General features: G+C 43.1%; 1 protein-coding gene across 1 annotated transcript in view; it reads right to left on the bottom strand.

The window, feature by feature from the left end:
- Positions 1 to 15,089, bottom strand: part of LOC107120489 (disco-interacting protein 2 homolog C-like) — a 352,819-nt gene that overhangs the window by 21,342 nt on the left and 316,388 nt on the right. The window contains exons 10-12 of the mRNA XM_015423200.1: positions 12,883 to 12,993; positions 3,149 to 3,272; positions 1,388 to 1,497 (exon numbers count right to left, since the gene is read on the bottom strand). Of these exons, the coding sequence (XP_015278686.1) occupies positions 1,388 to 1,497; positions 3,149 to 3,272; positions 12,883 to 12,993 (345 nt within the window). The remainder of the gene's footprint in view (positions 1 to 1,387; positions 1,498 to 3,148; positions 3,273 to 12,882; positions 12,994 to 15,089) is intronic.

Here is a 15,089-nt window from a genome sequence, read left to right as displayed (position 1 = left end):
GGCTGTTTGAAGTCCCGTTGCCAGAGCGACGCAGAGCGTCACATCCTGGCGACGGTGGGTGCAACGCATGCAGCCATCCCCGCGGCAAGGCTCCTGCCAGGAAATACAATTCCCCCGCCGGAATTTGGTAAGCCTAGTCAACAGTGGGAGGGCTTCTAATGTCCTGGCCCCACTGGTGGACCTCCTGATGGCACTGGTATTTCTGGCCACTGTGTGATACAGAGTGTTGGGCTGGATGGGCCTTTGGCCTGATCCAACATTGGCGTCTCTTATGTTCTTATGTTCACTAGACAACCCACTTCAACCTGGAGTGACTGGAAGCAGAACAACACCCCTGATCTGCCTAAAAAAAACCCCCTCTCAATCCCTCTCTGACTCAAACAGCAGTCAAACAGCCCCCCACCCCACTATAGGACCTTTTCCCCTCAAAAGTTCTGAGGCTTCTGACTGGCTGTTGCTGGCTTTCGCTATCAAACCACAAGGGTACAAAGGGGAGATATGAAAAGGGCTGATACGTCTGTCACAGTCAGACAGAAGAAGAAATCAATGGCTTGTTCCATACTGTCGTTTTTGTCACTCGTTTGTCCCTACTGCTTCAGGGGTCCCCCCCCCCACAATGTGTTTTGCTCTCTCTAGTAGTCCCAGTGGGAGCAAAACGCATGTGGAAGGGGTGGGGTGGGGAACACTAAAGAACAGGGACAAACGAGTAACAAAAATGAAAGTGCGAAAGTGGCCAATGAAGGAGATGGGGAAAGCCCCTCCTCCCAAGAGCTCAGTATCCACTACAGCAGGGGCCCGGGCGCCGGATCAGGCCCCCAGAGGGCTTCCATCAGGCCCGCAGTGGAGCTGGGCATCTCCTGCTTCCAGTTCTGCTGCTGCTGCTGCATCATAGCTTGCTTCGCCAGACTCTCTTAATCACTCAGTCATTTCATGTTTTAACCTGGATCCTAGACCCAGAACTCTGAGCAGGAGATTTGTGTGGTGAATGTCAATAAATCAAAAGTAGGTTTGCAGCTTACAGAGCCAATGTTTCAAGCATGTTTTTATTTTAAGTAAAACAAAAATCTTTGTGTTTGTGTCCTTTATAAAGTTTATATCTCTGCTACCTGGCATTACATTTTATGACACACATGGCCTGGCCCAACAAGGTCTCATTTATGTCAGAGCCGGCCCTCATAACAAATGAGTTTGACATCCCTGCACTATAGGACCGTAGAAAGGGACTGATTTGTGTAATTTCAAATTCACTCATACATACCTCCCCCCATCTGCAATTTCCTGCAAGCCCCTAACATATTTAACCCAAAAGGAATATGGGACTGAAAGAAAGGAGGGTGAGTGCTGAAATAGAAGTAAAGGAGAGGGGACAGGAGAGATGTAAACTTACCTCAATGTAAGCTGTGTCATTGTTTGCATCTTTGATATGTGGGAACCAGTCTCGAGGAGGTTTAGAAAGGTGTTTTGATTCTGTGACAAACCATAGCAGCTTTGGCCAGCCTTAGGAAACACAGAGATAGTGGGATTATTTTAAATATTTGTTGTTCTTTTTGAGCTTAAATAGCATAATATTTTACTAGGCTTGACCGCCGTGGGGCCAAAGTATATTTGGTCAATTGGCTAGACAAATATTTGTATAGCATTAATTCTATTAGAGATAAAAATGAGGCATATTTTACTTGCAAAAAACAAAGTAGTTCACCATTATTGTGAAATAATGAAGTTATTTTGTTATAATTTTAAAAAATTACTTTGGCAATGTCAGGTAAGGTTTATATGAACAAATGATTAACTGAACAGATCTTCTTCAGCTTTTATCTTGGAATACCAAGGTTAGCCTACAATGAATTTTAGTGAAACTAAGCTAGAAATAAAGTAAAGAAGCAGCAACTACTTTAAAAAATTCAGTATAGAAGGCAATTGTGCTCAGTGGGAAAGAATTCAACTGTTCGGAACTGCCTGTAGTTGCATCAGGTGGCCAGTAGGGGAAGCTCTGCTGTGCTGCTAGGTTTGTCTCCATCCAAAGCAGCATAGTAAGGACTCTCACCAGGCTAGCCCAATCCCATCAGATCTCGGAAGCTGAGCAGGGTTGGCCTTGGCTAGTATTTGGAAGGGCAAATTCCAAGGAATACCAGGCAACCTCTGAAGCATCTCTCGCCTTAAAAACAAGTCTAGCTCACCACCTAGTGGTGCATAACACTAAAAAAGAGCTAGAACTCTGGCTGCCAGACAATCTTAGGATCTCCTGGCTATTCTACACATATTGCCATATGATAATTAATTATTAGCATGGTAAGGAGGTAAGTAGCACCCCTGCCCTAGTCAGTGAATGGCACATAATGAAAAAAAGGTACGCTGCTAGTTACGTAATGGCATTCTTTGCTTCATGGGATATTTGTCAGGGGTCAAATGGCAGGTGACCAACTGAACAGTCACAGCTGACATTCCACCCATCACCTGATTGCATGCCAACCCTATTCTTTTGCACAGGTGTGCTCAAAAATCAATTTTTAAACATGTTAACACTCACACAATTAATTTTTTAAAATACATTAAGCACATTTAGTATGGTTGATTATTATAGTAGCCCTTTGTTCTTTAAAAGACTTACTCCTACAGTCTCCACAATCTGCCCAATGTGGTTAATGTAAAACAAAACAAGTAACACAATTTAAAATAAAAAAATTATAACAAAATTAATGCGGTAATCAACTAAAATCCATCAGTATTTTCAAGCAGAGGTACAAAACTCAGCATGAAAACAGATATGAAAGCAAAAACATAAGCAGGGAAAGAACAGAGCAGCAGGTCAAACTCAGCTTAGGAGAACAAAAGCATTTTGGCCTGGTATCTAAAAGCCGATAATGAAGGCACCAGGTGAGTTTCAAGGGGGAAGGAATTCTACAGGTGGGGCCCAGGCCTCTGAAAAGACCCCACCTCTATGCATGGCCCTCCTCACTTCCATGGATGGGGGGCACCAGGAGTAATGCTTGAGAAGACTTTAGATTGATGGGCCGGACAGTATAGGAGGAGGTGGCCCTTCAGGCACCCCAAGCTCCAACCAGTACTTTGAAGATCAGTAAAACTTTCTGTGATGCAGCATACATGAAAACCAAGCTACCTTATTGGGGACTGTTGAGAATTACCTTACCTTTAAACTGTGGTATTTCCCCTGTAGGGCTCTTAGGCAGTCCTTTATGGCATGCATCACTAGTCAAGGCCACAGTAACGCCACAGCTTCCGAGCAAGAAGCCAATCTGTTGACTTCCTGCATCCTAGATGAAGACAAGCAACAAAAGAAGCCATGAAAGTAAGTCAGTCCCTGAGGTAATAAGCCTACTTGGACACAACTATGTAAAACACACATACACCAAACACTTTCAATTGCCCAGTCAAAGGTTTTTAAAGACTCCGGTCAACTGCTACAGCCTGAACAAAGCCCTTTCTTTTTCATGCTTCAATGGGGTTTGGGGTAGGGTTGCCAACTCTGAGTTGGGAAATTCCTGGAGATCTGGGGGTGGAGCTGGGGGGGGCAGAATGTGAGGAAGGGAGGGACTTCAGCAGGGTATAACACCACGCAGTCCACCCTCCAAAGCAGCCATTTTCTCCCGGGGAACTGATCTCTGTAGTCTGAAGATTGCTTGTAATTCTGGGAGCTCTCCAGGCCCCACCTGAAGGTTGACAACCCTAGTTTGGGATGTTTCAGGGTTGGGGGAGAACAGAATCTCAGGTGAAACCCCCCAGAACAAAGCAAAATCTTGACAAACATCTCCATTTGTAAGCTTGGTAGTTCATTTGTCCAAATGTCAGAAGGTTGCAGGAAAGAGGAATGGGGCAAAGGCCATACTAGCCAGTGGTCAGGGACTGAGACCCATGTCTTCTGCTTAGTCTAGAACGCCTCTCTTATTTTTCATCAGCAAGCTCACCTAACCCCAACTCCCATAGTTTTTGTTCCATGTCCACTTTATATTCCGTCAACAGCTCCTCCCGAAATAATCCAGAAAGCAAAATGATGCATATGTATGAGCAGAAGTGCTTTATATATGCACTGAGGCTGAGGACATTTTTCTCCCCCTATTGTGATACTTGAATTTGGGAAAGGTATGTGTTATGTAAGGAAATGGATTGGTAAATGGTTCAGAACAGACAAAAGGAAGTACTATGTCACAACACTGATCCATTAATGCGATTCATATTCACAAGACATGGCCTAGATGGATTTGAAAAGAGGGAATGGATAAATTTATGGGGAATCAGTAGTATACCACTTCTGAAACTTGAGATTCCATTTAGCATAATAGCTAAACTGAATTTCTAGTTTCAGAGGAAGTATACCTCTGGATATCAAATAGTAGGGACCAATAGTGGGGAAGGACTGGTTCCTTCACCCCCTGATGCTGGGCTTCCCAGACCCATCTGAACACCTGCTGTTAGGATGAGAGTGACGAGGGTGATCGGGAGCCTGCAGACTAAGCCCTATTAGGAAAGGCTGAGGGACTTGGGAATGCTTAGTCTGGAGAAGAGGAGGTCAAGGGGGGGGAGGGAGGACACACATGATTGCTCCCTTTAAGTATCTGAAGGGCTGTCACTTAGAGGAGGGAATGGGAACTGTTCCTGTTGGCAGAAGAGGATAGGAATCGCAATCATGGGTTTAAATTAAGGGCGGGAAGGTACTGGCTGGATATTAGGAAAAACTTTTTTTACAGTAAGAGTTGTTCAACAGTGGAATCAGCTGCCAGCTGAATACTTGTCAGGGATGCTCTAGGCTGATCCTGCATTGAGCAGGGAGTTGGACTAGATGGCATGTATGGCCCCTTCCAACTCTGTGATTCTATGATTCCATGCTGAACTACATGCTCCTTGTCTGATTCTAATAGGATTCCTCTTACACAGCCAGAGGATGGTATTGGATAGATTTATGCAGTTCTGAACAAACAATCCAACCCCACACTCGTTGCATACTTTTCTCTTTCCCTCTGTGTACAAACCCAATAAGCACTTCCTAGTGGGGAAAAGCTGAATCAGGAAGGTGATGCGGCTGGTGGTTGTACCAGAGGATGCATGATTCAACGAAAACAGTCGATTTTATAAAAACAGCACTAATATACATGCAAACTTCCCCATGCATCTGCTCAAGGAGTACCAGAACACAACACATTTCCACTTTAAAAGATCGAGAGCATATTACACCCAGAAACTGATTTGAAAGCAGAATCTAGAATTTTTGTGCCAGAATTAAATACTATGTTCTTAACACAAGATGAAGAAATAGATATGTATTAGAGGAGTAAAGCAAACTGGAAGAGTGAGGAAAAAACCCTGTGGCCTTTGAAGTCATCATTATGTTGAGGTGACGCTTTTATACACAAGTCTATGTTTTCCCACATTGGGTCCAATTCAAGTTGTTGTTGTTGTTTTTTATAAAATACATAGTTACACCGATAAAAGCTATCAAAGCTAGATAAAATAATGGCATGACTTCCCATTCTTTGCACTAGGCTTTTCCACACTCCAATTTCAGAATATATTATACTGATGTTTTGGCATATGCTGGTTTTGAGCGACATGGTGGGATGAGAAACTAAGCCATAATAACTTGCATAACCTATTCAAGTTCAGACATCCAACAAGTTGTCAACTTATTTGCATTTTCTGTTTATCAAGAATTAGAGATTTATTTCCAGCTTGGCAAAGAAAGACATACTTTTGCAAGAAAAGTCTTCAGAAATGAGCTCTCATTTGGTTTTGCTTCTATGAAAATCCAGACAGAAGGAGGAGTCCCCTTTTTAAGATAAATAGAAAGAGACAAGAGGATGAAATCATGCCATTTGGGGAGAGTTCTCTGCATGCTCTTCTATCAGTAGGTTTTAGAGTGCCTGAATAGGCTACGGCAGAACTACAACGTTTAAAGGCATTCATCAATTTAGGCAGGTAAAAGTGCACCTAAGAAGTCTAAGATAGATGTTAGAAGCCTACCACTAATGTCTTTGTTACTTCCTAAAGATTCAGAAGATGCTAAAACTGAAATAAAGTTATTTTCATGGCTATGAAATCTAGATGCCAAAGTCACCATTTACAAGCAATGTCTCTCAGTTAGCCAGGCATCTTAACGTTGATTAGGAGACTGCAAAATTCAGCATATGTCACCACAGTCTGTTTATCAAGATTTTGCTCCTGCCTTATCCAAAGGCAAATTAGAGTATCTAATTTTATCTTCTTTGCCCAAAGCCACTGGCTCAGTGAGGATCTGAACCTAACCCTTCTGTTTCAAAATTCAGTTTTACTACTCAGTCTTGTCAAGAAGCGGGTACAACTGAATTTACTGTACAAAGCTCACAGTGGGGCCCAGAGTGTGGGGCCCAGAAAGGAAAGACACACAGCGTGAAAAGTTCACCCAAGTTTCATGCAACTTGAACTGCACTGAGCTAGACCCACAAAATCCTCTCTTGGCAGCCCAACACACACATACATAAATCTTATTTCCCCCACGGAATGATGGTAACTCTCAGAGATGCGTGGCTTTATATGAAACCAAGCGCTTTCAATGCAGATATTCATCAACTGTGACTCTGCAGAGGTTCAGGTTTAACTGCAGAAACACAAAGGCATCTTTCCATGAAGACGGTCTTCTCCCGCCAAAGGATTTTCCCACTATGCCTGCCTTCCCCCACCACTTTGTCAATAGGAGTTCTCCTGGTTCATGAAATGTCTGAAGCACATATACAGTCAGAAGTGTATAAACTACACTATTAGACAGTCTAGCTTACTGAAAGGTTGTGATGTTTATTCCAAAACCAGGTAAGTATCTCCCATTCAGAAGTCTTAAACCTCTTTCAAAGGATTACAGAAACAGTTTTTCTAGCGTGAGATGGAAAGAATACACACACACACACACACTTCACCATGACTTCTTTAGTACAGTTCCTATAACTCCCAGAGAAGAAGAAGAAATAGCTGGATTTATACACCACCCTTCACTCAGAGTCTCAGAGAGGCTCACAATCTCCTTCCCTTCCTCTCCCCACAACAGACACCCTGTGAGGTAGGTGGGGCTGAGAGAGCTCTTTGAGAACTGCTCTTGAGAGAACAGCTCTGAGAGAACTTGTGTTTGACCCATGGTCACCCAGCTGGCTGCATGTGGAGGAGTGGGGAATCAAACCCGGTTCTCCAGATTAGAGTCCGCCAATCTTAACCACTACACCAAACTGGCTCTCTAACATGTACACTAGATTTTTCAGCAAACATTTAGTGGAGGACACATTCCATATTTCTTCATATTCTAAGGTTTCAGAGCAGCTTTATATTGCTACGTGCTCAGGGATCTTATCCCCAGAGAGGCTTGTTCCCATATAATTTATAGAGAACCCTTCCATCAAAAGCTGAGCAATATGACATTACAGCAATTAATGACACAGGGCAACCAGATAGGCTTTTAAGTGAACATGACAATTGCCAGGCACAAAATGTATCTGTCCTATCCATCACCTCATACTTCTAGTATGATTCCATCTCTAGCCAATAACTGACAAGTCAGCCGAATCAACAATTGGTCTGAACTGAAGACACAAATGAACTTATACCTACCAGGGACTAAGGCTACTTGCAGAGGCCTGAGAGAACTAGTTCCCAAGCAATACCTTTAAGAGGGGGTTTAAAAATAACTCATTGTACAACAGAAGCCTATTAGGCCGAGAAACTGAACGGGGAAGTTTTAAACAAAGAAGATGGCATAGGAAAGGTCACAGGGCTATTTTTGGGCAGGAACGCACAGGAATGGAGTTCCGGCTGGCTCCTGAGTTGGCCACGCCCAGCAGGAACTCATTAGCGTAATAGGGCACACTCAACAGCAGACACTCATTAGGATTGGCTACATTTGGGATGTGTGGTCTAACATGCAAAAGGTTCCTGCTACAAAAAAAGCCCTGGGTTTTGACAACAAACAAGGTAAACAAAATAACAAGCAAAAGGTAGGTGTGGCTGGATGACAACACTTCTGGTGACATGGGGGTGTGGCCTAATATGCTAATGTGCTGTCAGGGTGTGGCCTACTATGCTAATTAATTTCTGCTGATGGGTGTGGCCTGTTATGGTAATGAGTTCCTGCTGGATGTTTTCTACCAAAAAAGCCCTGGGAAAGGAGGTATGGACAAAGCAGAGGCCAACCAAAGGGAAGCTGAGAAAATGGGACTTGTACACAGATGGATGAAAAATCAGCACGGGGCAAGACTGTGGCATGAGGCAGCAGGGAAACAGGTCAGTTAGCTTATTTGCAATATTTGTACCCAGCGTTTAGGTCCACAAAACGCTAAACAAAAAGAAAGCCACAATAAATTCTGTATCACAAAAAGAAGAACTGATTTAGAAAATTTACATGCTGTCACTCCAGAGGCCTGCCCAAGGCAGCTTCCAACTAAAAATACAAAATGTAACCAACCATTAAAACCACAAACACAAAAGCAGCATAAAATGATATTCAGAAAACAGTCCTCAGGCTAGAAGGAGATCATTAAACAACCAAAAAAAGAAAAGAAAAAAAAGATGGAACTTCTCAAGTCAAAAGCCTGGGTACGAAGAAGTGTTTTGGCCTGGCACCTAAAGGAAAAGTATGTGTGTCAGGCAAACCTCAAGGGGAAGAGAGTTCTAAAGGTGAGACGCCACCTCTGAAAAGGCCCTGACTCTAGTCATCAGCTGTCTTTCCACTGGGAATTGGGGGTACGAGGAGTAGGGCTTGAAAAGAGGATCTCAACCTGTATGGGAGGAGGCGGTCCCTCACGTCACAAAGGTACATCATCCTAACGAAAGACCAAGCCAATAGAAAAAGATTTTTTGTAATTAATTATTCCCCAAGAGCATTTTGAAGAAGAGCCTCTTGAAGTCAATAAAGATGAAAACTGCAAAAATAACCTCCCCAGGAAGGTACTTGCATGCAGTGTTCCCTCTAAGCTGAGGCCTCCGGCTCACACATTTTTGTCTTAGCTCAGAAAGGATGGCTCCAGAGAAACTGATTTATGCAGCAGCCGAACTGCTTGCTTGCAACTTTAATGCTAGTAGCTCACAAAGCAGAATTTCTGCTCACAAGACTCCACAGCTTAGAGGCAGCATTGCTTGCATGGTCTCGATGCCATTGCTGAAAGGGTCCTATGTCATGCATCCACCCATCACACCTCAGACCACTGCAGGAATAGCAGACAAACAGGGGGAACAGGAAGGAGAGTTATAGTGGCAAGAAGGTGGATAGTTCTGATCAGGGCTATTTTTGGGCAGGAACGCACAGGAACGGAGTTCCGGCTGGCTCCTGAGTTGGCCACGCCCAGCAGGAACTCATTAGCATAAGAGGCCACACCCAATAGCAGAAACTCATTAGGATTGGCTACATTAGGGGTGTGTGGCCTAACATGCAAAGGAGTTCCTGCTACAAAAAAAGCCCTGGGTTTTGACAACAAACAAGATAAACAGAATAAGAAGGGAAAGGTGGGGGTGGCTGGATGAGCACACTTCTGGTAACATGGGGGTGTGGCCTAATGTGCTAATGAGCGGTGCTGTCGGGGGTGTGGCCTATTATGCTAATGAGTTTCTGCTAGGCTTTTTCTACAAAAAGAGCCCTGGAACTTCTGATAACCTTATTGCATGCATAGATTTGTATGAGAAACTGAAACTGGCCATTGGTCTACCTGCTAAAGTACAACGCATATGTGGCCACATTTCTGTCCTTCGGGAACACCTTGCTAGCATTTTGATGATGGGAACATGCTGCATCTGACTGGTACAAAGCCACTCCTCAGTAAAAACCTCTAATGTAAGAAGTTTCAAAATGAATCCTTAAAGGCACAATGAAAGCGCAGAGGAGTTTCAAACAGGTCAAGTCCACAGGGGATTCTTGCATGCATGAGAAGGGATGAAATAGAATGCATTTATTCCATTGAACATTTCTGCTGCTACATCTATCATACTGGCCCATAGAACTTGACTGCCATAGTTGATTTACAATCTTTTCTTTCCCCAAAAGTGCAAAATTCAAAATGTAGAAGGCCTCCATTAATAAAGCAGTAAGAGCTCAGATAATCGGGGCGGGGGGGGGGGGGCGTAGCCTAGGCTACTATTCTGACAAATCTCATCCTCCAACCAGGCCAGTAAATTCTGGTACTGCAATCAACCAAGTAAAGCATCTCTTTCTGGGATAGCTTACACGATTTTCATGTCACTGCTTGCAGACCAGTTCCTACTTTATATAAACATGTTCAGCAACAACAACAGTCTCCTCCTTCCAAACTCCAGCTTTTGTTTATTCCCAAGCTGCTGTTTTTCCTACTTCATTTCTTCTTCCTTTCTTCTGTGACTTTCCGAAGCATGTTTCCTAAAATGGTCTCAGCAAGATTTAAGCTACAAGATTTAAGCTAAACTGTCCAAAGCTTTTGAGTAACTCTTGCAAAAACCCAACAGGCAAAACCAGAATTAGCTCCATAATGATTGGGCATGACACTTTGTCTTTTCAGTTGTCTAGAGAAAAGAATGTCATAGAAAATCTTAGGGACCAGTTTTTCATGTACAGGGGAGAACATATGAAACTTGGGCAGGTGTAGTTCCATCTGTCATTTTTTGAACGTCTGAGAAGAACAGTCTATTGAAGTTCTACCTGAAGGCCCAGAACTCAGACCCAAATTCAGTCTAGCTGTCCTATATAAATATGTACGCAAAAATAGTTATTCATAAATATTCTCACTTGTACCACAAAAATACTCCTTCTAAACCATGGGAAATGGGAATTTATTATTAAAAATAAACATGACGCTGGTGCTAGAATTTTGTTGTTTGCACTGTAGGGTCCTCAATTCAATATTAGTCAGTGCAAGTAAAATGTAACTCATGTAATAAAAAATAGCGGCTGTATTCCGCAGCACGAATCACAATGTTCAAGATATGTCCTGAAATAAGGACCAGTTGAAGGAAGGGGGCATGGTATAGCTCGATCTCGTCAGATCTTGGAAGTTAAGCAGGGTAAGCCCTGGTTAGTACTTGGGTAGGAGACCTCCAAGGAAGACTGCAGAGGAAGTCAATGGCAAATCATGGCCCCGGTCACACGGAAAGTTTTGGCCCGGGAGAGGGACGGATCGGGGGCGCAGCAAACGGGTGCAATCTCACCGCAACATCTGGGAAGCGGTACGCACCCGTCCCCGATCCAGCCCTTCAGGCCGAAAACCCGCAGTAAAAAAGAACCACCCCCAGAGGGAACGCCGCATCAAGCGCAGCCATGGGATCGCCAGTGCACCTGTCGTCAGGAGCAATCCAGGCTCCCAGCCGAACTGCGCATGCGCACACATGCGCAGTTTGGCTGCCTCGCTCCCCTTACCTTGCAACCACTGCATGACAGCTACGTCTGGAAATAATTCTATGAGATAGGTATGATTATGATTGTCATTTTTGACATGGGTGGCCAAGACCGGCTAAGCAGGCTCAACCCAGGTTAGTACTTGAATACCACCCAGACTAGGGTCGCTAAGCAGAGGCAAACCAGCTCTGAGTGTCTCTTGCCTTGAAAACCCTACGGGGTCACCACAAGTCAGCTGCAATTTGGCGGCACTTTACACACAAAACTAGTTTCCTTTAAAGATTTTCTTTTTAAAAAGATATATTCAGTTATCTGTAAAACAGAGGTTGCGTTCTTACAACTGGTTTGGACAAAAGTTAGCACAACATAATGAATTTCCATTTTTTTTGGCTTGAAGAGTTGTGAGGTTATTCTCAATATCCACAGATGTCATTTGCAGTTTTTTCCAAGGATATATTTCAGAGAGTTGTGCCTAAATTATCATCCATTAAACATTTTAAAATACAATGCCTAGAACAGAGTCCATCAACATGAAAAATATCTAGCAATATAAGATACACCATACCTATCACCATAACTTAATAACCTTTGAACTGGCTTTGTGAAGATTATTCATTTGTCATTTGAAACGCAATTTAAAAACTTGCTGGATTCTACAGATTACTTTGATACTTTCTGAACAACCTCCGTTTTTAAAGGACCCACACAGAGCTTGTAAGTGTGGCCAGGACTGTACAGAGCTCAGAGATTTTTAAAGTAAGGAGTTAGGAGTTAACACAGTGATACAACAGGAAGCTGAGAAATTCACAGCCCAAGAAGGAGAGAAGGTGGCATGGTATAGCCCGATCTCGTCAGATCTCAGAAGCTCAGCAGGGTCAGTACTTGGAAGGGAGACCACCAAGGAAGGCTCTGCAGAGGGAGGCAATGGCCAACCACCTCTGCTTCTCCTGTGCCTGGAAAGCTCCTTGCTGCGGTCACCTTAAGTCAGCTGGGACTTGACAGCAACTTTATGCACACAAGAAGAACAGAGTTACGTTTGGAGTTTGAAAAGTTCTTGCCCTATCAAAACCCAACTCCGTTCATTTTAGATGAGAACTTCAGACCCTCACTTCCAAGGCGCCCTGAGCTGTAAAAGCTAAATCATGCACTTCGGTAGCATTTAAACTAATTTGGCCAGCATGTTCCCATAGCCCATTTAATGGTTTTATGTGCGTTTCTGACACAGAACATTGTGAATCTTTATGACAACAACTGATCCACTCCAAATACAGTCCCAAATGGTTACATTGCTCTCAATCTACCAAACCGTTCCGGGCGCAGCTTCCAAACCACACTAAAAAAGAACAACACAGAATCCAAAGAACTCCTAGTCAAGTTAGAAAGAATAACCACAGCATGCATATGAGGGTGACCTTTCATAAAAGAATAAGTTACATCATAATATATCAGCATTTTCCATTTTGTCCCACGGTACATGGCTTATTCAGGCAGCCAAATCCTGCTGCAGTCTGTTCTGACCGCAATTCTAACGGAGACAACAAGAAACTGTTCTCTCTTACCTTTCTGGTAAGTGGCACTTCAATAGGAACTGGGACAACTTCCGCAAGGAGGCAGCCATAAAACGCTACCATAAAAGCAGCAGGATCATTGTTGGGGAATACTAGCGCTACCTGTAGAAGGAATATATATATATGCATATATTTAAAAAGCCTCCCCAAGCACGTTTTTTCCACCTTTAGCCAATGCGCAACAAAAGATGTAATATTTACGTGACAGCACTGCAATGTTTTAGCTGAAAACAGAGAGTGAGAAATGAGATTAAGATGTTAACAGGACTACTGGTAAAACTATTTTTCATCTTGGTCTGCTTCCGATTGCTAAAGGATACTATTGATCTTTCACTCAACAGGGGCTGCTTCCATATAGAAGTTTTGTCCCAGTTTGGCATCCAAACTGTTGTTGTTGTTGTTGCATCCATATAAATACTGTCCCTAATTGTGGACTTTCCATGCCACCCCCGCCGGTCTGGTGCAATCTTTTCCCAGCCTGGTTTGATATGATCTTCTTGGAAAGGTTGCCGTCAAAGTGTGTCTGTATGCCATGTGAATGGGAATGTCCATATTTTTGCAGGTCCCATGTATATAGGCACAATTTCCCTGCAGCTGCCTTTCCCTCTGCCTCAGAAAGGCTTTCCCTAAAATTGGCAATTGGCGTATCACTATAGCATTGTAACAATCAATTTCTTACTTCTTCTGAATTCTTGGAAGTTTTCATTTTTAAAAAAGTAAATATTTTTTCTTGGAAGTTTTCATTTTTAAAAAAGTAAATATTTTGCCCTTTTCATAAATATCTCCATAATGAAACGACCTAATAATTTTACCAGACAATTACATTATAATGCTACAGCGATTTGTCACCTGCCGACCCCCCCAAAAAAATGCTCATAGGCCACACATAATTTCTTTCTATTCTTAAATTTCTTCCTTGTTAGGTTCCTAGGCCCTGGGAGAAAAGCAAGAAAACAACTGGCAATTCATCCTTCAGCATCCAGCCTGATGAAGCTCTGTAAAACTCAGAAACATGGACACTATTTGTGATACTTCAGTTGTTCCTAACAAAAGGTAATGGAAAGCAAGTAATTGTGCTGACCAGGATGGTCCAAGCTAACCCCGTCTTGTGAGATCATGGAAGCTGAGCGAGTTGGCCTTGGTTAGTATTTGGATGGGAGACCACCAAGGAATCCCAGGGTTACAATGCAGAGGAAGGTTATGGTAAACTTCTGTTAGCCTCTTGCCTTGAAAACCCTACGGGGTCATCATAAGTTGGCTGTGACTTGATGGCATTTTACACACACACTGAGTTGTGCTGGTCCAAGGCCCATATAATATTTGTGGAGCCCAGGCAGATGCCTACCCAAGAAATGCATTCTAGTTTGTGTGAAAGAGGAGCTGTCCATTCCACCTTCTCCACCGGTGATACAAGACATACATTTTTCCATACGGAGATCCTTATGTTCAGTAGCCCAATTCATGCAGTCATTTTACTTCAAAATAGGGAAAGGAGATGAAGAGATGGCAGAAATAAGGCAATCAAGAGCGGTGTACTTCATTTTGGAAACAATGGAAAACAACAGTTTTATCTCCACAATTAAAAAAAAAACCCAACCAAACTTTTTCTACTTTTAATTGTCTCATTTTGTATGAGTTGAAATCTGTCCATAGCCCTCAGGTTATGGCAAAATAACACTGTAAATCAAGTTTCCAGCAGAGGATCTACTGCAGATGAACACTAGAATAAATTAGAGGCAAAGACAAATACATGCAGAGTGTGCTAAGAAAGAAATCTAGCCACGCTGTCAAGCCTCATCCCCCCAACTTATTTACTCCCAGCTGTATCAGCCCACCGCTATGAGTATGACTTAGAGACTTGAGCACGGTCATAAATCAAGACATGAGATTCTGTGGACTCATCTTGGCTAAATGCCAACGCAGGCAGTGATTTAAATTCAACATCTGCTCATAGTCTCTTAGGTTTAATTCCAATGACTGTCCCGATTTGAGCATTTGAGATGGAAGAAGGTAGTTCATGCACAGAAAGCTCCTGGTGTATAAACTGAAAAGAAAAAGGACAGGGATGAACGAGAAAAGGAACGGGGAGCATGGAGGCTAGGTGCCGCAAAGCAACGGAATGGAAAGGTGATGCTGGCAGGGTGCCAGAACAAAATTAGTTGTGGGGATGGAGCAGGAAAGGACCAAGGCACAAGACT

Source organism: Gekko japonicus, unplaced genomic scaffold (genome assembly GCF_001447785.1).
Source record: "Gekko japonicus isolate JY-2015 unplaced genomic scaffold, Gekko_japonicus_V1.1 scaffold839, whole genome shotgun sequence".
NCBI lineage: Eukaryota > Metazoa > Chordata > Lepidosauria > Squamata > Gekkonidae > Gekko > Gekko japonicus.
This window is presented reverse-complemented; position numbering and strand designations above follow the sequence as displayed.